Source organism: Brassica napus, unplaced genomic scaffold, assembly GCF_020379485.1.
Source record: "Brassica napus cultivar Da-Ae unplaced genomic scaffold, Da-Ae ScsIHWf_1921;HRSCAF=2565, whole genome shotgun sequence".
Taxonomy (NCBI): Eukaryota; Viridiplantae; Streptophyta; class Magnoliopsida; order Brassicales; family Brassicaceae; genus Brassica; species Brassica napus.
This window is the reverse complement of record NW_026015339.1, coordinates 103,229-125,501: the sequence shown is the minus strand read 5'-3', so window position 1 is coordinate 125,501 and position 22,273 is coordinate 103,229. Positions and strand designations below refer to the sequence as shown.

Sequence of the window (22,273 nt, the reverse complement as noted above, 5' to 3'; positions counted from 1 at the left end):
GAACCACATGAAAGTGTCGACACACACACACATTTGTATAAAGATACATAAAGTTATAGCACTTGAACATAAAGAAATGAACGAGGATCATGAACCCACGAAAGAGTACTCATACAATCATAAAGAATAAAGATTAGATTGAAAGATAAATGTGGATGTTCAAAGTATCTAAAGGAGAGATGAGCGTATTGGCCATATACATATACAGAAACGCCATCTGATCAACCAGTGAAATAGATGGATCTTGTGAGATAAAGAAACCGTGAGAGAAGGCACATGATCACGAGGTCTAAGAGTGTTCATGTCTTCCTACTTAACAGCATTAGATTATAGCTTGTTACACAAGGTACTCACAGAGATCAAAGGAACAGATTATAAGGAGATAAACTCCTATGTGGTGGATGCTGCTACAGATTTTCGAAATTGACAATGATCTGGTCATAAGAAAGAAATTAGATACAATGATGTAGTAAGCAGCATATGGATCACTGGATAAAATGAAAGAACAGCTTTGTTCCTAAGCTGATTCATGGACTGAAACATAAAGCAGCTGCATATATTATGTAAAAGAAATTGATCACGCATGATCATTGATCTTGGAGTTGTATAAAAGACAATCCAATACAGTCCATATATTTAAAATTTCTTGTGATTATACTAAACCTAAAAGAGGTTAGTAGGCATAGAATAAATCTATGTGGGTGTCCGACCAAAAGCGTCTGGCCCCGACCTTTCAAATTAAAGATGTCCGACTCTGTCCGTCTAAGGGCGTCCGGCTCTTCAGCAAAGAACTTCTAGCTCTTCTACTAGACGCGTCTGGCTTTAAGACTAAAAGGTGTCTGGCCCTTCTTCTTGATCACGGGCTAGTAAAGACAAAAGATCAACCGGATACAAATGTATTGTAGTCCATAAGCTTGTGAGAGCCGAGATCTATGACCTAATAATATATATTTCAGTGTGTGATATAATCCACAGCAACAGAGGTCATGAGATACCATCAAGAGATGGATAAAGGACTATGATGTCCGAGATAAATATGGTACTGCCTAAGGCAAAGAAATCGATGTCCACTTCCATGAGTATGTTCGGCCGCAGAGCCATAATAAGAGATTATAAACTCACAGCAATGATCATTGATCTTGAACACTCATGAGACAAGTAGTGGACATGTATAGACGAGGTCTATGATCCAAACATGGATCGGCCAAATTGAGACATAGGTTCATGATAACCATGTCTAGTACATTGTCCATAAGTACTTATTATTGTCCGACCAAAGTAAAGAGTTAACAGTACACGATCACGTCTAGACCATGGACACATGCAAACACGATTTGCAAAGACCAAATAGTGATCTCCGAGGACAATATAGTTCATATTGTTTAGCACATATGCTTTACCGGGACACTCGATGTCAAAAAACATGAGAAATGACCTAAGAGGTCGAAGTGGTCTAGTTACGGCTTAGTAATGAACTTGGCCGAATACTCTCATCCTATACATACAGGAAATATCACGCACCAAGATGCGTAGAATGTAGAACCTACACTGAGGTTCACATCAGGGGGAGTAGTGCGTGTTGTAATCTTTTTCCTTCATCATGGTTTTGTCCCACTGGGTTTTCCTGATAAGGTTTTAACGAGGCAACATGAAGCGTACTACAAATTATGTATGGTTATGGCATCCAAGGAGGAGTGTTATAAATCATGGAGTGGATTGTCATTAACCAAGACAAGAAGAGAAAGCTCGTCGGCCACATCAAGCCCAACCGCGGCCACAAGGAGGAGAGAAAGTCGGCCAAAGCCTTAGCCGACTTAGGATATAGATAGTTTCATTTTCCTATGTTTTAGTAGTTTTCTTATTTCCTCTTGGATAAGGATATGTACACTTTCCTTTTATCTTTATCTTGTAATCCTTATATAAGGAACCCCCTTTGTTCATTAATAATAACACAGAAATATTCAGTCTCAAAACTCTCTATTTACCACAGATGGAACCTTATCCTTACAAGGCTGGCACATTTTGTATCCAAATTAAGTATTCTTACTACTGAATCGTTCGACTACCAACCATACCAATCAAATCCTAAATAAAAAAAAAATCTGTTCGGATACATTGTTTTTTCTGCATTTGGTTAAAACAAAAATCCGAACGATTTCACATCTATACTGTTTGCTCTCATACAATATATATATATATATATTTTTTTTTTTTTTAATTAACCGCAGTGTCCGACGACCGAGGTCAACCGACCATTCTGTGGCTCCTGGAGTGCAATTAAATTATCTGGTGGCCAACAAGATACATAATAAATTTTCATTTTTTTTACGAAAATGGGTTAAAACTGGTCTATTAAAGACATAGACCTAATTCCCGGGAGGGAGGTGCAGCCCACGGATAGACCATTTCCCAGATATTTAAATGGGTCGAAATGCAGTAGCTCATATCCGTGTAAAGTGACCAGAGAAATGTGACTTAGCTTCGTATGGCAGGTGCATCGAACCTGAAATGTGCTGACATCTCAAGCCCTTCCCCTTGCCACTTGACCACGAGTTTCCGGTCCATAATAAATTTTCTTTGATCGATCATTTTTATTGAATACATGCACTCAAACTTGAATTTAAAACTTAGAACATTACAACACCAAATTTCGGTTTTGGTTTTATTCAACACCAACATCAAAGTTGTTATTTAAAGTAATAAAACGATAGATCAACCTTATTATATATACACACAGACGTTCCTCATATATATATGGTATATATGATGTGAAATATAAATAAAAAATATCCACTGGTGTATATGGATCTTCAAATGTTTTTATATCCCATATTAATTATTGTACTTGGGACGAATAGCAACACCTTTGAGGAAGAGCCCTTTCTTCCAAACACCAGCCGCATGCTCATACATTGAGAAGATGATCTCTCCGACGGAATCTCTCTCATGCTTGAACTCTCCGACTTTAATATCGACCCATTGATACCTCGGTTGTTCTCTTAAACTCACTTTTTTCTCTTGTGGTTTGTCCTTACCGTTAGGCAACACTAGCTTTACGTTCACCGGCGTGTCCCATCCGTAGGCAGGATCCTCTAGCTTCATCTTAAAGACCACCTCGTACGTAATCCCAGGAGTGAGATTACTTGTGTCGAATTTGCCCGTGATGTCGAGCCAACACACGTTATTCAATTCCGCAGCTTCTACACCTTTCTCGCTTTTAAGATTCACAGGCGGTTTATATATGTTAGTAATAATACAAAGTAATATAAATACCCGTTGAAGGGTGCATATGTAACATAGATTAACCGGTACGATAAATTCTCCGAGTTTGATCGATTAATCTAAGACCAAAAAAATATTTTCAATAGTTCTAATAGAAATACGTACAGGTCATGTGGTTAAACTATTCATAGTGCTGGGTTGTTAAACTACACGTATCTTACTTTGGTGAGTCGTTGGGAAGCCATGTCCAATAGTTGGGGTCATCAGACCAAGTGATAGAGAGTTTCCTTGGAAAGATCATGAAGCAATTGATGTTTCTGTCGTCCACCCAATATTTGATCTGTTCAATATTTTATAAGAATATCATCACAAGATTCACAACATGTGAATTTAATGAGCTTTAACAAAATAAAAACGAATTAATTAATTGATTTATCCCATTTTCATTTCCTTCGAAAAAATTAACATTTGGATACTGTTAATCTCGTCATTCAGTACTTATCTTATATGATATATTATCTTTAATTTTTTTAAAATTATATGGATGTACCTTCAAGAAAATTGTAGAGCAAAAAAAAGAAAGAAGCACCAACCAGTTTTTTCAAGAGAACACCAGAACGTAGTTGTTCGGTGGAAGGGGGGATTGGAAGATCTGCGTCTCTGAGAATGGTCTCATAGTTATGTGGTTTCTTCGTCTCATAGTTAAGTGGTTTCATCGCCTTATCTTCCACCGGAGATTGAATCGGTACCCACCTTGCCTGAATGGTAGACATCTTCTTTGTAAACTGTCTTTGAGCAAATTATCTTTGCTGAAAAAGCTTTGCAATTTACTTGTTTTTCTAGATGTGGTATCTCGGTTTACAAATTGACAAATAAATTGTTCTAAATATATAGACGTAGGGAAAGGGGTTTAAGAACTTATTCTATTTTGTCATGCTTTATTTCCGTCTCTCTTTTTTTTTTATGATTCTTATTAGTAACCGGGCATATCGAACCGGAAATCAATTAAACTGTTCTCATACCGCGCAGAAAGTTGGACTTTGTTTGTTCACTAAGAAACAAAGGTGTTGGTGTTCGAACTAAGGTGTATGTGTTCGAACTTTGAGATGTTTTTTATTTCTTTTTAGATGGCGAGGTGGTTTGCTATGCCAATTGAACTAGCAACACCGATTATCAAATGATTAAAATATTTTAATTTAAAATTACGGTAGTATAGTCAATATTAATATACATTGAACTAAAAAGGGTCGAGTTTTTGAAAATTAATAATCATTTAAAATCGTTGGCCTTTTAACTTTAAAAATATAACTGATGGAGTTTTCTGTAGATCGAATGAATATATTCTAACATGTCAATATAAAGAATATTATCTAGTTCTTTGTTTAGGAATATATACTACTTAGCTCAACACTAGTGCTTAAAAGTAAGTGGTATATTGGAGAGCACTAATACTGTAAATCAAAATTTATTTATGAGCTCTAGAGCTAGGTACATAAGAGACTTCTAGGCTTCTAGCTGTTCAACAAGTTTGCAGTCTTTCTTTTGATTTGGTTAACATTAGATTTTTTATAAAGTTTTTGGCATAGTGTTTATATAACAGAAGATTACGAAAGAACAAAAAGAAAGAGAAAACTATTTTTTCAGTCTGATACAATTTTTAACTTTGTTTTAAATTCATTTTAACAAACGTTTCTTTAATCTGAAAAAGAGTTCAGAAATGTATTTTCTATTGCTGTTTCTTATTCTTGTCTCATGTCTGGGAGAACTTCATTAAATAAATTTTATGTTACAAAGTGTTACAAAACTTACAATTTAGCCATAGGGAAATTAATCCAAACACATTTTCTACTAATTTTTATCCATTTTACAGTAAAAACAGTTATCTTTGAACACACTAAATCTGAAAAGAGAGATAAATTTTGTTACAAAAAGATAAATTTACATGTCCATTAGCTAGCCTAAATCAAACTGTGCATGTGTTATGAAATACCTTTGGAGTCTGAGACTTTACCAGTAGATTGCTGACTCCATTACTCTATAATCCATTCAATTTTGTTATAAAAGTGCACAAGAAAAAGAAAGATATTCCTGCATTGCTATATATTTTTTCTGTGGGTTTTAAGGTTTTACACAAAAATTAAGAAAATACTAAATTTTATGTAATTTGTCTTAATTACATAAAAGTAGCATTAAATAAATTAGTTCAACCAATAAAAAATATAGCATTTTTAAATTGGTTATATATTTCAAATGATATTAAATTTTATCTAGAACAATAAAAACATCATGGAAAACAAAATTATTAAACACGATTTAAATTGATACGGAGGAAGTAAATGATTTTTTTTCGAGGACATTACTATATAAAAGTTACATATATGTACATATTTAAACATTGCAATATAAAATATAGATATACAGATTTTACATTTAACAAAATAAAGAAAGAATTTCATTTTTTATATAATTCTTGTGTCCACTAGTTTTGCTGCAACCTTCGTTAATCCTAATCCTATCACATTCCATCCACTTTGGACTGTGACGTCTACACAACTCCACACAGCTAGAGAGAGAATATGTGCCGTGCCCTTCATTTCCATCTCGTATTTAATAAGAGGATAAAAAGAAAATGATTCGGTGCTTCGCGCGTGCACCTTTCATCGACACCGTCCATTTCGCATCTCCACCATCCATCACCATCTCCGCATCTCATTCTCCCGCGACGTCATCGCCGTCAGTATCAGCATCTAGAAGAGAAATATCTCTATCCATTATCGCCGTCGCGTCTTCCATCATCTCCTCCGGTTACTTCTCTTCTCCGGCACGAGCTGAGTTCTCTGAAATCCCTAACTCCGGCGGAGTTAAGAGTCTCGACCTCCGAATCGGCGACGGTGAAGTCCCCATTGAAGGAGATCAGGTCTGCGCTTTGTAAATTATAGATTTATCAAAAAGAAAATGATTTTTTATATTTTTTTTTTATTGGGAAGTGTTAGGTTGCAATACATTACTATGGGAGATTAGCTGCGAAGCAAGGATGGAGATTTGATTCAACGTATGATCATAAAGACAGTAGTGGAGACTCTGTTCCTTTTACATTCATCCTTGGTTCTACCAATGTAATGAAACTTATCTGCTTCCGTTTAGTATAATCCAATCATGTGTTCCCATAAAGTTCAGATTTTTTGACTCAAAGGTGTGACCTTTGAAATATTTGCTTGCTTCTAAGTATTTAATCCAACCTTGTGTTCCTATAAAGTTCGGTTTTTGATAACATGGGTCTTGAACATTTTGTCTCAATTTGAAAACCCATGTTATAAAAACATTCGCTTGTTGGGTCTTGAACAAAGAGATTTTAGTTTCTGTTTGTGCTTGAAATCTAATTGGTATGAGGTGTTTGAAGCTGCTACAAGGCTTTGTGAGGATTAACATTACCCTGCTTTGATTATATGATGTTGTTTTTTGATCTCTTTTGACCAAAGCTGGTTCTACGCTGATGATAACTGATGTGCAGGTTATTCCGGGGATCGAAACAGCTGTGAGGTCGATGAAAGTAGGAGGGATTCGTCGGGTGGTTATACCTCCGTCTCAAGGCTACCAGAACACATCACAAGAACCTCTCCCACCAAATGTATGTCCTTCTCTCTCCCTCTCCTTATTCTTTTTTATGTAATGATTCAAGTCCCTACTTCATAGTCAAATGTTATTGCTAAGAGTCCCACACTGATTACCTTTGGGCTAGCTAGTGCCTTTAAGCTAGTATGGGAGAGTTTGGCATGCTCTAGGGTTCTACACTTGGCTCTTTATCAACATATCACTGTGATAAGTGACATGTTTCGTATTGTTGTAACTAAGATTAGTATTAATCCGTTTCAAGATTGAAACTTTCAGAAAACCAATCATACAAACGTAGAATTGGTTTCTTTAGAAACTATATATTGTTAAGAGATCACAAATATTGTGTGCATAAACATATAATTATAATTCAAGATTAGTTTCATCAGTATTCTTTGTTTTTCTCTTGTTGTGTGTGTTTGTTTCGCAGTTCTTTGACAGACAAAGACTCTTCACGACTATCTTTAACCCAACACGTCTTGCCAATGGTGAAGGCTCTACTCTTGGAACCCTCGTTTTCGATATCGAACTCGTCAGTACCAGACGCCCTAACCGATGATTCATACAGCCAGCCATTCATTCTCTTCGGTTGTTTCTTGCTGGACAAGATATCATAAAACATAAAATTAAAATTAAACAAAATCTTTCTTTAACCCACTCAGATTAGTTGTAACTCGATGTGCACCTCAGTCCCAATCTATGATTATAGTATTATCCACTTGAATGAATGTTAAATGTAGTTTGAGTAGTAAATAAGTAGAGTAAAATCATTCTTTAACCCACTCAGATTTAGCCAGTCATGAAGAACAATGTTGAAAAAGTTCTCCACATTTTCAGAATATATAATTTTTTCTTTTCTTTATTTTCCTGTTTTGTCTTTCCTCCTTTTCTATTCCTCTTTTGAAATGAAGAGTAACAAAATAAACAGTATATCCAGTGAAGTAGAAACTCAAAAACACAAGTTGGAAGGGATCTCATTCTTGAGAGCCAACCAAAACACCACTCACAACCACAATTCCAATAAACAACATACTACTTGTTCCTAAAGACAGCACTCATACCACTATTTCAGCAACTTGTTGTCCCCGTTTATTTTAGATAACACATTATACTCAAAAGTATTATATCCACCTAAAGACTCATAAATGGAGAATCATAAGAATCCAGCGAGTGGACCTACCACATCAGCATGTTTTATAGTGATTACTGATTGGGATCAGCATATTAGTTGTCGAGTGAGTGATTAACGCGAAGAACAGAGTAAAACAAAGGATTTTGACTGAATAATACTTTTCTCATTAACTTTCATAAACGACATACATCATCATCTTATAGTTATCATAGGAACAATCTAGAATGACGACAGCTCTTATAGTGAAAACTAATAGGGACAGCTGTAAAGGTTCTCTCAGCTTCACCAATGGATAAAAGGACATCAAACTTGTTATGTAGCTCTACGGTCTGTCTTACTTGCAGGTACATTTGGAGAGGAAGATGACAACCGTTGGTGACTTAATTCCATGAGCTCATCTGCATGGCTGCTGGAATATGACAAGTCTCAATGAGCCCAAGAGCTACTTGCTCCCTAATGTAATGATAGTCTGTGTCAAAGTGCTTGGACCAGTTGTGGAGAGCAGGATTTGCACTGAGATACATAGCCGACAAGTTATGACAGAGTAACACAGTAGAATTCGGTTGTGAAACTTCAAGATCACGTAGTAAGTAAGATATCCAAGTGATTTCTTGAGCTGTAGACCCAAGAGCTCTATACTCGGCTTCTGTTGATGATCTTGACACTGTGTGCTGTCTTTTAGCGGACCATGAGATCATATTAGGGCCAAGGAGAGTGCAAAAGCCAGTTGTTGAACGGTGCGTTTCCTTGTAACCTCCCCAGTCACTGTCACTGTATGCAGAGAGTTCCAGTCCATTGTTTTTATTGATGTGAAGACCCAAGTGCAGAGTTCCTTTGATGTAACGAAGTACTCTCTTCAACAACCCAAAATCTGCCACTGTTGGCTGATGCATTCTTTGACAAACACGGTTGACTGCGTATTGAATATCAGGTCTTGTAATAGTCAAATACTGCAACTTTCCCGCTAAGCTTCTGTAGTAGGATGGTTCTTCAAACAAGTCAGATGGATGGTCTTCTATTGTAACAGGCAGAGGGGTTGGCATTGGGTTGCAGTCAGACATAGAAGCTCGGTGTAAGATGTCTCTTGCATACGCTTGTTGGTGAAGGAAAATGCCATCTTTGTACTGTTGCATTTCCATGCTAAGAAAGTACTTAGGTGTTCCCATATCCTTCATAGCAAACCGAGAATTCAGAGCAGAAAACAGCTCATGTAACAGATCATCGCAGCTTCCGGTAAGTAATATGTCATCGACATACAACAAGAGTACCAAGGTCTTGTCTCCCTTATGGTAAGTGAAAAGCGACAGATCAGCTTTGCTACATGTAAAGCCAAAGTCAATGAGGAAGTTGTTGAATGTGTCGAACCACGCCTGAGGAGCCTGCTTTAAACCACACAATGCTTTGGTTAACCGACAAACATGATCAGGCTTCTGAGGATCCACAAAGCCGTCTGGTTGATACATAAAGACTGGTTCAGATAATTCTTCATGAAGGAACGCACTCGATACATCCAATTGTCGCACTGGCTAGTATCTTGCTACTGCTATGTCCAGCATCAATCTTATAGTTGCAGTCCTCACCACTGGACTGAATGGCGTAAGATAGTCAAGCCCCTCTGCTTGCTCAAAGCCTTTGGTGACCAGACGTGCCTTTGGTGTTCCTCTTGTACCATCAGGATTGATTTCTTCTGTGTAGACCTAAGTGTTGCTGATAATATTCATATCAGGAGTCTTTGGAACCAAGGTCCAGGTGTGGAGCAATGAATCTTTGTTATTTCCTCTAAGACAGCATTGTTCCACACTAGATGAGTCATTGCTTCCCTGATGTTTATGGGCTTCTTTGCATCGAACTTTGATGTCAAAAGAGCATATCTACTGTTTGGCTTCTGAATGCCTGATTTAGCTCGAGTCGTCATTGGATGTTGGTTCATCTCTGTTCTGCTTGTACTGGAGCTCCAAGATCTGGAGCTTCAACTGGAGTATTATCTGCTTGATTGTCTACTTGAACCTCAGGCGCTTGTGCTATTGGGGGAAGCACTTGAACCTTACAAGGAAGGACTCGAGCAATCTGCTCAGTGACGACTGGTTCCTCACAAGAAGTAGCACTCTGCCAAGCCTTCAATAAACTTGTTTCATATCGAGGCACAAGATGTTTATACTAATCTTTGAATGGGAATGAAGACTCTTCAAAGATTACATGTCTTGAGATGTAAACTTTCCCTGCAGGAGGATATAAACACCGGTAGCCTTTGAACTGAGGACTGTAGCCAAGAAAGACACATAGTAATGATCGAGTTTCGAACTTATGCTCAACAACAGGACGCAAGCATGGATAGCATGCTGGCCCAAAGACACGTAACTGATCATACTCTGGAACTCTTCCATGCATTATCTCGAATGGGCTTTTGTTGTTTCTGGATGCAGCAAGAAGAAGATTGGTGACGTATGAGGCCGTGTAGAAGGCTTCTACCCAGTACTGAAGGGGTAAGTGACTTTGGAACATCATTGCCAATCCAAGTTCAATCAAGTGTATGTGCTTACGCTCTGCGATCCCATTTTGTTGGGGTGTATAGGTGCAGGAGACACGATGTTGAATGTCATGATCAACCAAATGTTGTCTTAGTCTGTTGTTCATAAATTCTCCTCCACCATCTCTCTAAAGAATTTTGATTTTCTTTGAGTACCGATTCTCGACAAGATTTTGAAAACCCACAAAGACTGAAAAAAACTCTGCTTTATTATTAAGGGGGTAGAACCAACATTAGCGAGAGCATTCATCAACAAACACATCATAAAATCTAAACCCCTGGTTCGACACAACAGGAGATGGACCCCATATATCACAGTGGATACATCCTAGAGGTTCTGAGACTAAAGAACTTGAAGCAAAAAATTGTAGACGGCTGCTTTTTCCCATTTGACACGGCTGGCAGACAGGAAGAGCCTTGCTTTTATTGATAAAGATCATCTTGGTACTATGAAGATGTTGAAGAGTCTGAGAGTTTGTGTGAGCAAGTCGGTGATGCCATACCTCCTCAGATGCTGACATTTGCCGACTCGAGTAGAAAGCTTGAAGCTCAATACTCTTCAACTTGTATAATCCACTACTTATGGGTCCCTTTGCTATCACTTTCTGATGTGGAATGTCAATCACATACACATAGTTAACATCAAAGTATATCCCATAGGGATAATCATCACACAGCTTAGAGACAGACAACAAGGATTTCTTAATATCAGGACAACCAACACTTCATTCAGAGAGATATTACCTGATGGGGTAGTGATAGCGGCATTTCCGACATGAGTGACTGGTAAGTAAGCTCCATCACCCACCATTACAGCATCACCTCCTTCCTACGGGTGTGAGGTTTGTAGGTTTTAAGGTGAGGATGTAACATGAACAGAGGCGCCAGAGTCTGGATACCACTCTCTACCAGACTCATCAACACACACCAGTGTGTAAGCAGTCCCTTGATAGTTGTTGTCAAATCTGTTGTAGCACTTCAGGGCAGTGTGACCTGACCTCCCACAGATTTGACAGACCAGAGGCATTTTGTTGTGCCTGGTGTTGTGAGAAACCACGACCGCGTGTAGTATAACCACCTCTGCCTCTGAAAGAGCCTCTTCCACGGCCTCTGTAGTTCGGATTATAGCTTGGAGCGTTGAGTCTGTCTCCTTGCTGTTGCTGCGTAGACTAAACTGCGAAAGCCAGATGCAGAGCGACAGTTGCATTGTCTTGATAAGACTTCATCTTTGACTCGAACCCTTGGACTTCAGACACGACATCATTGAATGTGGGCTGAGGAAACTTGGTTAACGAACTCTGAATCACCGTCGAGATTGGATCAAACTCGCGTCCTAACCCATTGAGAAACCCAAAGATTTTCATCGACTCATCCACAGGTTTCCCAATAGAGCTGAGAGAATCACATAGAGTCTTGAACTCCTGAACATAAGCAGTAAGAGTTCTTCCTTTGTTGGTCAAGAGCTGAAGGTTGCGGCGAAGGGTGAACTCGCGAGCAAGAGAACTCTTGTTGAAGTTCTCGGCGAGGCAGAGCCAGATCTCATGAGATGTACTTAAGGTATAGACGTAACCTAAGACTTCTTCAGAGAGAGTGCCAAACAGCCATGACCGGATCAGTTGATCAGTGCAGAATCATGATTCGTACTGGGGGTTGGGTTCTTGAGTCTCGACATTGTCGATGACCACCGTTCTTGTTGGCTCCGGGGGCGTGACAGCTCCATTGACGAAACCAACCAGTTTATGGCTAGACAGTTGGGATTCGAACTGGGTCTTCCACAAGAAATAGTTCGTATCATTGAGCTTCAAGGTAACAGAACTTAGGATGTGGATTTTGCTTGGGAACGGAAACGGAGTAAGAGGATCGGCCATAGCTACCTGTTAGGGTTTCTATGGCTCTGATACCATGTGAAGAACAGAGTAAAACAGAGGATTTTGACTGAATAATACTTCTCTCATTAACTTTCATAAACGACATACATCATCATCTTATAGTCATCATACGAATAATCTAGAATGATGACATCTCTTAGTGACAGCTAATAGGGACAACTGTAAAGATTCTCTCAGCTTCACCAATGGATAGGAGGGCATCAAACTTCTTATGTAACTCTACGGTCTTTGTCTTACTTGCAGGTATATTTGGAGTGGAAAATGACCGTTGGTAACTTGATTCCATGGGCTCATCTTGAGCTTTAGTATGCTGTTGTCGGGCCATAACATCAGTCATGCTTACAATTAAGGGATTGGTTTGGGTATGCGATAGTTTGCCATGCTTTAGCCTTCACCCTAGCCTTGCTGCCATAAGACTATATATAAGTTCTTTTGTTTGCTTTCTCTTGGTTCTCTGTGTTGTACTTCATTTAGAGTGAATAAACGCAGTTTAACTACTTTGAACCTTATAAAAGACACATGTTAGCTATGGGGTTTAAGTGTTTAACTAGTATCTTGTAAGACCCAAGTATTTCTCTCTTAACTAGGTTTTGGGGAAAAGAACTTTTAGATTTCAAAGCTTAATCTTTTATATCTACAAGTGTCTCTGCAATTGTTATTTTATACAATTAGGAAGTTTGAACCAAAATATCATTAATATCATAAAACATAACTTCCCAAAGGTTTGTGTATGTTATTTGCAATGGCCAATGAGACTGGAATTCGCTTGAGAAGGAAAGTTTCAGAGAACCAATCATATAACCAAAACTCGAAGATAGATTTCTTCAGAGAATACATTGTTAGGTGATCACAAGATTGGGTGCATAAATATTTTTATGAAAAGGTTTTGAGAATTAGGTTTAATAAGAAGAAAGTTACAAAAAAAAAGAGAAAATTATTTGTAAGAAATATCTGTTTATGGTTGTGTTATTAATTTTGTAAATTAAAAACGATACATTAATATCTTAGTTTGAAATTTTGTTAGACGATTAATATGATTTTTGTTAACTTTAGTATAACATTGTCAAATTTTTAAAAGACCTAAAATAGATATTTTGTAAGCTTTGGATTTTCTATTGGACCATCTTGGATATTAAAGTCTCTTGGTCCCACCTTTCGCATGCGTAGTAACTAGTAAGTAGTACACTTGTGTATTCAAGAAACAAAAATGTTGTCCAAAGACTTTTTACTTTTCACAAGATTTGTTATACATTATACAAAGTTGAATCAAGAAAGTTAATATATATCTCAAAATAAAACTCTAGTTCTCAATAAATAGACAGCAAAACCCATACTGTCTTTCACAGCAACTCGACAATGGCTTCAACAAAACCCACATCACTCATTGTCTCCATCACCTTCTTCTTCTTCTTCTTCTTCTTCTTCTTCTTCTTCTGTCTTCTCCTCCAACCCTCATCGGCCCAAACCGTCGTTAAAGGGTCGTACTGGTTTCCAGAGAGTGAATTCCCAGTTACCGACATTAACTCATCTCACTTCACTCACCTCTTCTGTGCTTTCGCTGATCTCAACTCTCAAAACAATCAAGTCACTATCTCCTCCACCAACCAACCAAAATTTTCAACCTTTACACAAACCGTGCAAAGGAGAAACCCTTCATACCCTCGGTTTAGAGATTACAGAATAATTTGATTATTTACTATCAAGTGGTTGTTTGATTATAGTACTTATAAGTTGCGTTTTAAGGATTCAATTGGAGTTTAGGGTTGTAAGCATTCTCAGGCCAAGCAAGTTAACTTCATTTCATACCCTCGGTTTAGAGATTACAGAATAATTTGATTATTTGCTATCAAGTGGTTGTTTGATTATAGTACTTATAAGTTGCGTTTTAAGGATTCAATTGGAGTTTAGGGTTTAAGAAAAAATATGATAAAGGGGATGATGTGGTAAAAGGATATGGTGTAAATAGATAAGTGATTTTGGGGTTTAGGGATTTGATTTTCGGGGTTTCAGATATACTCCTAGTAAATTCGTCGTAATAGAAAACACACGGGCCTGGTAGATTCCTCGTAATACATGTGTCCTTGTAAATTTGTTGTAATGCTTTCCTTGTAATCTCATTGTAAAGTTTTCCTTGTAAAGTCATCGTAAAGTTTTCCTTGTAAGTTCGTCGTAAATATTCCTTGTAAATTCATTGTAATTTTAAAAACGCGGACCTGGTAGATTCCTCGTAACACTAAAAACGCGGACCTGGTAGATTCCTCGTAAAATTACGACGACTTTACGAGGAGTGTTGTTTTCTTATATAAACTCGAAACATGAATGAAGAATGCCTCCTTCATTCCTCTCAAACCACTCCTCTCTTTCTCTCAAAGGTATGTTGTTTTTAATATTAATTTAGGTTTAGGTGGTTAGTTTAAGTAATTAGTTTAGGTGATTAGTTTAGGTAATTAGATTAGGTGGTTAGTTTATGTGGTAATTTTAGGTAACAAAACTATATTCAAATATTAGGTTGAGGTATTTAAACGACTGATTAGATATTTTTTTAAAAAAATTAAATATATTTTATTTTCTTATAATTTTATGTAATTAATTATATTAATATGTTTCTTTTTTCAAGGTGGCTACTAAAAAGATGGAACTGGCGGTATGAATAAGCTTCATCAATGAAGCCACAAGGACGACTTCATTCTACTCTTCGAGACGGAACCCATAGATGAAGTACGAGACTCTCCAGGAAGAAACACCTCCAACAACTACTTCGACGGCGTCCTCCCTTAGCTTTTTATTTTTCAATTTTTTTTGTTTTCTATTATTAATTTGAATATTATTTTATGACATTTATATATTTCTTTAAAAATATATATTTTAATTTTCAATAATTTATTTTATAATTTATATATTTTGATTTTGAATATTTCATAACAATATAATAATATGACAATGAGATGTAAATTTCTTACAATGTTTACAATGAGTTTACAAGGAAGTACTTGTAAAATCCTCGTAATCTTTACGAGAAATTTACTAGGAAATACTTGTAAATTCTAGTAAATTCCTCGTAAATATTACAAGGACTTTACATTAAAAGATTTGTAAATTCGTCGTAAATTGAACAAGTACTTAAAGACAATTTTACAAGAAAACTATACGAGTCTTTTACGATGAAGCGTAACTACGAAACTACGACGAAATACTCTCTTTCGCTTTTACAACGAATTTATTTCGTCGTAAATGTTACATGGAAGTTACGACGAATCTTGCATTACGACGGGCGTTTTACAACGAAACGCTATTCCTTGTTAATTCGTTGTAACCCTTCTATTACAACGAATTAACAAGGAATATGACCCTTGTAATAAATATGTTTTCTTGTAGTGTTTTATGCAAAGCGAGATAGATTAATAAAAAATAGTAATTCTTGTACAAAAACTTTAAATATCCTTTTTTGTAAAAGAGTAGATATATAACACCATGTTTTAGTAAAATCATAAAGAAACAAAACGCAGACTCAGCCACTCAGGGATGAGAGTATTTCGTTTTTGCTAGTCTTTGCGAAATTTCGGTTTGATTTAGTTTCACTACCTTCGGTTCTGGATAAAAACTTAAAAAATGAAAATCAGGTTAACTTAATATTATATCTATTTAGTGTGTTCTAAATTTTAATATATAATTTGATCAAAAACACAAAATGTATGTCCAATAAGAACTAGAAAACGTTCATAGCCGGAATCACCAGCTCGGTTTGATTTGGTTATTAAATCCGGTTTATGATAGGTCCGAGTGGCGACGCTGGAGTGAGGGCATGGATTCAAGCCGGACTTCCAGCAACGCAATTAGTCTTGGGATTTCCTTACTACGGCTACGCATGGCGTCTCTCAAACGCCAACAGTCCTAGCTATTACGCAGCCACCACTGGATCGGCAATTTCACCGGACGGTTCGATAGGATACGGTCAGATAAGAAAGTTTATAGTGGATAACGGAGCAACAACGGTTTATAATTCCACAGTGGTCGGAGATTACTGTTATGCTGGGACGACTTGGATAGGGTATGATGATAATCAGAGTATCGTGACGAAAGTGAGATACGCTAAGCAGAAAGGTCTGCGTGGTTACTTCTCGCGGCATGTTGGAGCTGACGATAACTCTGGTCTATCTCGTTCAGGTTCGATTTTATTCCAACTTTTAAATATTCGTTTATGAAGCGAAAGGTAATATATTTACGAGTAATCTTGTTTTTGGATTTTACAGCGTCACGGGCATGGGATGCTACGGTGGCCACCACGGCTATCCGAAGGAAGTTTTAAAGTTTCAGCTGTTCCGACAACGGCTAGTGAAGATGTTTGTTTTTGTAACATACAAAAGATTAACGTTATCTGCTTTATATCTTCATATCATGTCTAGGGAGGGAAAGATAAAAGGCAAGAAACATAAGTTTGTTAATTAGTTTCATAATGCTTCTAAAATAAAATTAACTAGGTAATATATAATCCAAGCCGTACACATAGAATGAGATATATCATAAAATATGTATTTTCTTACATTCCAGTATGATATATATTTCTGAAATATTGAAATTAAAATATTTATTAGTATATGATATATAATTAATTTTAAATGACACTAAACTAATTATATAATATATTTTAATCTGTATATCTATTAAATGAGGCTTTTTATTCATATTTTATTATTTTATGATCATTTGTATCTTTTTATAACAAATTTTTTAAATCATTGACTACAAACACAATATGAAACTTTTAACATTTTTAATAATTTATAATCATTTTTAAAAATTCAAAATACAACAGATAGAAAAACATAAATTTCTTTTACATGACTAATGTGATTATTTAATTTATTTTAATAAAAACAAAAACAAAAATGATAGAAGATATACAAATTGAAATAAAATCTTTATTATTTGATATCATTAATTGTCATATTTATTATAATTACATTAGATAATTCAATACTCCATCTGTTCCATATTGTAGGTAGTTTTAGTTAAAAACACTAATTTTAAGAAATTATTGCTTTTGTAAAAAATATTATTTACTTAATAAATTCAACCTATTATAAAAAAGTTAGCATTATTTGATTGGTTACACAATATACAATAAAGAGAAAATGTGCATTGAAAAATGGAAACTACTTATATTGTGAAATAAATATTTTTTTGTTAAAATCACTTATAATATAAAACAGAGGGAGTAGTTTTTATTTATAGAAAAAATGAAAAAGATTTATTTCTGAAAATTTGATTGATGGATGATCCACAATATAATATACGATAACAGTCCTGTAATAATACTATTAACTTAAGTCTTTTTAATATGAGATATGAGACACCTAAGCATTGTACTCAATGTTGTAACTTAAAAAAAAAATTCAATTAATATATAAAAAGTATGATATACTCTCTTCTCATGAGCATATATAAGCAAGTCTCACACTAATGGCAACCATAGATTAGTCTGTGTTTCGGTTTAGGATTAGGAAACTCGGTTCTCGAAAAATATGTAAGAGATTTATATATAAAAATCTCTTATGATGTATAATATTTATATATAAAAATCTCGGTTCACACTAATCGCAACCATAGATTAATTTGTGTTTCAGTTTAGGATTAGAAAACTCGGTTCTCAATTAATATGTAAGAGATTTATATATAAAAATGTATGATATGCTCTCTTCTCATGGCCATTTATAAGCAAGTCTCACACTAATGGCAACTATAGATTAGTCTGTGTTTCGGTTTAGAATTAGGAAATTCGGTTCTCCAAAAATAAGTCCTAGATTCACATGATTTATATGGGGAAAGATGTCTATAGTTGAACATTTATGAGCACTGTTAAAAAATAAATAGGTTCTGTGGAATATGCTTTATGTTTAAGAGAGTTAACACTTGAGAATCGAAGGGTAACATTTTTTTCTGGGGGCATACATGGGCATAAGGCTACAGAACGAGGAAACAAGTCATGATAGGTCAATAAATGTTAAACAAGTCATGATAGGTCAATAAATGTTACTCCCTCAGAGCTGTACTTGTATTAGGAGTCCTTAGGAGTTAAAAAGTATTATTTTTTAACTTTTGAATAGTTAAGGATTATTGTCTTAATCTTACGTCCAATAGTGTTATCCAATCAGAAGTCCTTAGGAATAAAATAATAATATATTTTTTTAAAAATTGAAAAAAAAAAAAAAATTTATTGCATAAAAAAATATAAAAATACAATAATTACTGATTTCATGATTAAAAGAAACATACAACAATTATTAATTTTGATCACCAAATTTGTTCCAAACATTTTCGATTAAATCGTTTTTTAGTTGTTCATGTATACGCCTATCGCGAACATGAGTCCGAATGCCAACCATATTATCGAGATTTGTAGGCGTCTCGGTACCATATTATCGAGATTTGTAGGCGATTCGAAACCCTAACTTCAATCGAAATATCTCCAAATCGATTTAAAACTGAAAAGAAACCCTAAATCTCGAGGAGAACAACATCCGACCAAAACAAATCCATAAACGAACGATAGGAGGCTTCGATTTACCTTCGATATCACCAAGTCGTCTGTCGCCTCTTCGATCGCCCGGAGCTTTTTTTTTTTAATCTCCTTCGCGTTTAATTTTTTTTTCCCTGAACCAAATTCATCCCGACATCGAACCGGGGAAGGGATGACACGTCGGTAAGGATTCAATCCTTCCAGCCTTCTAATTAAGTTACGGTCCTTAATAAACCGTACTTAATTAAATTTTTTTAATTCTATTTTTCCTAAAACCGCGAGCTAAGGACTCAATAAACCGACCGTTGCGGTTGGTCTCAGTTCTTTTTTATTTGACGTTCTATAACTTTGCACGTAGTTTAAGACAGCTGATGCAATTTCTATTTTAACCTTTTCATTTACTTGAGATCATTTATTCAGTCAAAAAATGCTAGCAAACACATTAATGCTACAAGGGTCAGTAAATAATCTTCTGTCACTATATGCATTGAATTCTGTAAACGTCAAATATATTGACACAAAACAAAAGTACTAAAACGTCACCTATTACCGAACGGAGGGAGTAAGAATTTGGGTTTTGCAAATGTTTTACCATTAAGAACTGTTCCAATGAATGTGTCGCCTGCACCAGTGGTGTCAACAAGCTCATCTGAAAGAATTTCTCGGATTTCCAAGAAACAATCTTCCGCTAAGTGTCCTATACCGTTTCCTTCAGCTTTGCTGTCTCCTGCAAGAAAATATGTGCGGAAAAGTTGGATTATCTTCGATTCAGTGATAACTGATAGGTTATTTTAGGAGATAAAACGTTTGGGTTCCGATGAAACGCATGTTGGAAATGTTGCGGTCGAGCCAGATCTTTGTTTTAGCCACTCCACTAATTAAATTAAATCTCTTTGGACAATTACATTCCTTGCATATGGGAATTTCATCGATGATGTTAGAATTATATTGTCTTAAATTGGTAAACTTGATCAACAAAGAAGAAAATTGACCTATTGTGTGTGGCTTTGGAATAGAATGAAATGTTCATACAGTTCTCAGTAATTTTTTTTTTCGTTTAATACACGAAATTTGAATATATTAATTGATTTTCTAATTAAGAAAAAATTTACCCCGGAATTTTATCTTTTTCCGCATAGACTCCTCTATTCTTTTATGGTTAGCTTCAAAAGTAACCTATTCTAATTGACTTGAAAAAATGTGGTGTTTTGTTGTAAAAAAAAAGGGTAAGAGTTTGGTTACAATAGACAAAGACAGTTTCATTCAAAGTTTTAACTCCCATGGCCAAATAATTAAGTAGTTGTTATAAAAGAACTGGAATTTATTTGTATCGCAGGAATTTAAATAAGGGCGAAATTTTATACCCGTAGAAAGAAATAATACTGATACAGAGAGAGAATAGAAGAGAAGTGTTTTGAGGTGTGTTTTATAAACGATCAAAACGATCGTTTATATAGAAGAAGAATTCACTGTGCAAATAGTACAGCGGGCCCCACATCTTTTTATATATTCAAACATTTCGGCGCTGCTTTTGTTTACTTTCGTAACACTCCCCCTTGGGGGCCGGTGTCACTATCCGCTCTCGCTTAACGTCTTTGTTGCCTTGTTAAAAACCTTTCCAGGAAAACCCAATGGGAAAAACCATAGTAAGGTAAAAAGAGTACAACTACGTAAGCTCCCCCTCGAATGAACAGTCATAGATCCTTCTGATGGCGCATCCCAATGTTATGGATGTGTTTTCTGAATACCGAGGTAGGGAGTGATTTTGTGAAGAGGTCGGCTGCATTGTCGCATGATCGAACATATCTTACTTCAATCTCTTTATTCTTCTCGAGCTCTTGAGTGTATGAGAAGAACTTCGGAGGTATATGTTTGGTTCTATCGCTTTTGATATATCCTTCCTTCGTTTGAGCAACACATGCCGCGTTATCTTCATATAGAATAGTTGGCTCCGTATTTTCGTTAATCCCACTGCTTGAACAGATGTGTCGGCTTATTGATCTTAGCCATACACATTCTCTACTTGCTTCATGGAGTGAAATGATCTCAGCGTGATTTGAAGAAGTAGCAACAAGTGTCTGCTTCTGAGAACGCCAAGATATGGCGGTGCCTCCAATTGTAAAAACATATCCTGTCTGGGATCGAGCTTTGTGTGGATCTGACAAATAACCTGCATCTGCAAAACCAATCATTTGACCTTTTGAACTTTTAGGATAAAACTGTTGAGATGAGTTGAGACATATGAGATAAGAGGTAAAGACACAAAGGAGTTGAGGACATAAAGAGGGCAAAGGAGTTAAGAGAAGAAATGGGTTGATAGAGATGGTACGGACGGATAGGCCGTACCATTGGCCGTACAAAGGTAAAAGCGGCCAAGTAACTCTCCGGGTAACTTACATGGACTTACTTGAAGTTACACTTGACCAAGACCTTATCCGAACGTTGGAGAGGATAAGGGAGGCGCGGCTTGACAGCTAGGACAGGCTGGCAAGAGCTGGAAAGGAAGAGCATCTAGTCTTGGATCAAGAAGATGCTTCAAACGTGTGGAGACTATCATTGGCCGGTTCAAACTAAAGCACCAGCTCCTCTTTGACTCTACATGCTTGCTTATCCTTATGATTTCGAAAACCCTAATGTGTATGGACCTATATATATTGTGAGCTCATCATTAATAAGAATCAGACAGTTCTAAACAATTAATCTCTCTAGACTTTTCATAATGATTCTCCATTAGTCTCTTAATCTCTTAAGCTACACAAATCTCTTCCTTATTCTCATCTAAACTCAGATTATCTTTTACATTACTTAAAACTCTTATGGTATCAGAGCCAGGTTGATTTCAATCTGAGTTCTTGGTGTTTTTCTCTTGAAGATTCAAACTTAAAACTTTAAGAGATCAAGTGAGTGTGTTTGAAGTGTTCGTGGAAGAATCTACATCACGGGGGTTTCATCTACTTTAGGGAGTTCTTATCTGGATCTTTGGAGGTTCTTTGAAGGTGAAAGACAAGACACGAGGGGTTTGAAGCTGGTGGTGTGGTTCTAAGTCTCAAGATCAAGTCTTCTACAAGTTATTAAGGTGAAACTGTTGAAGATGGAAAGCGGTACAAAGATGAAGGTTGCTGTGACTTTCAAGGGAAGTAACTACCTAGTATGGTCTAGGATGGTGAAGACTGCTGTGGGAAGCAAGGGTTTATGGAAGCATATCACGTCTGGTGAAGCTCCAAAGCTCATTACCCAAGGAGGAGACAAGGAGAGTGTCTCGGAAGCTGAAGCTGAGAAGTGGCAACAAGAGGACTTGATGGTGATGTCTGTTCTTCATGCCTCATTGGAGCCGTCCATTCTTGATGCTTACAGCTATTGTGAGACAGCCAAGG

The 22,273-nt window shown here is 36.3% G+C and overlaps 3 protein-coding genes across 3 annotated transcripts; 2 read left to right on the top strand and 1 right to left on the bottom strand.

Moving 5' to 3' along the window:
• Window positions 1-2,635: 2,635 nt before the first annotated feature.
• LOC106436632 (protein PHLOEM PROTEIN 2-LIKE A1) lies at window positions 2,636-4,105 on the bottom strand. The gene is made up of 3 exons (XM_013877588.3): window positions 3,816-4,105; window positions 3,444-3,562; window positions 2,636-3,214 (listed from the first exon to the last, which is right to left on the bottom strand). Exons 1-3 carry the CDS (start codon window positions 3,993-3,995, stop codon window positions 2,833-2,835), a joined length of 681 nt encoding a protein of 226 aa, XP_013733042.2. The 5' UTR covers window positions 3,996-4,105; the 3' UTR covers window positions 2,636-2,832.
• Window positions 4,106-5,792: 1,687 nt separating this feature from the next.
• LOC125599603 (peptidyl-prolyl cis-trans isomerase FKBP17-1, chloroplastic-like) lies at window positions 5,793-7,552 on the top strand. The gene is made up of 4 exons (XM_048772830.1): window positions 5,793-6,139; window positions 6,216-6,338; window positions 6,734-6,850; window positions 7,265-7,552. Exons 1-4 carry the CDS (start codon window positions 5,852-5,854, stop codon window positions 7,391-7,393), a joined length of 657 nt encoding a protein of 218 aa, XP_048628787.1. The 5' UTR covers window positions 5,793-5,851; the 3' UTR covers window positions 7,394-7,552.
• An 8,512-nt stretch (window positions 7,553-16,064) lies between these two features.
• Window positions 16,065-16,866, top strand: LOC125575009 (class V chitinase-like). The gene is made up of 2 exons (XM_048772831.1): window positions 16,065-16,546; window positions 16,633-16,866. Exons 1-2 carry the CDS (start codon window positions 16,150-16,152, stop codon window positions 16,686-16,688), a joined length of 453 nt encoding a protein of 150 aa, XP_048628788.1. The 5' UTR covers window positions 16,065-16,149; the 3' UTR covers window positions 16,689-16,866.
• The last annotated feature ends 5,407 nt before the right edge of the window (window positions 16,867-22,273 follow it).

Bases quoted from the DNA above. Each gene is read 5' to 3' on its own strand.
- LOC106436632 (XM_013877588.3), bottom strand. From the start codon at position 3,995: ATGTCTACCATTCAGGCAAGGTGGGTACCGATTCAATCTCCGGTGGAA. The intron at 3,563-3,815 runs GTTGGTGCTTCT...AATATTGAACAG, and splicing joins GTGTTCTCTTGAAAAAACTG to ATCAAATATTGGGTGGACGA. The intron at 3,215-3,443 runs GTAAGATACGTG...GAATCTTAAAAG, and splicing joins CTTCCCAACGACTCACCAAA to CGAGAAAGGTGTAGAAGCTG.
- LOC125599603 (XM_048772830.1), top strand. From the start codon at position 5,852: ATGATTCGGTGCTTCGCGCGTGCACCTTTCATCGACACCGTCCATTTC. The intron at 6,140-6,215 runs GTCTGCGCTTTG...GGGAAGTGTTAG, and splicing joins TCCCCATTGAAGGAGATCAG to GTTGCAATACATTACTATGG. The intron at 6,851-7,264 runs GTATGTCCTTCT...TTTGTTTCGCAG, and splicing joins AAGAACCTCTCCCACCAAAT to TTCTTTGACAGACAAAGACT.
- LOC125575009 (XM_048772831.1), top strand. From the start codon at position 16,150: ATGATAGGTCCGAGTGGCGACGCTGGAGTGAGGGCATGGATTCAAGCC. The intron at 16,547-16,632 runs GTTCGATTTTAT...TGGATTTTACAG, and splicing joins CTCTGGTCTATCTCGTTCAG to CGTCACGGGCATGGGATGCT.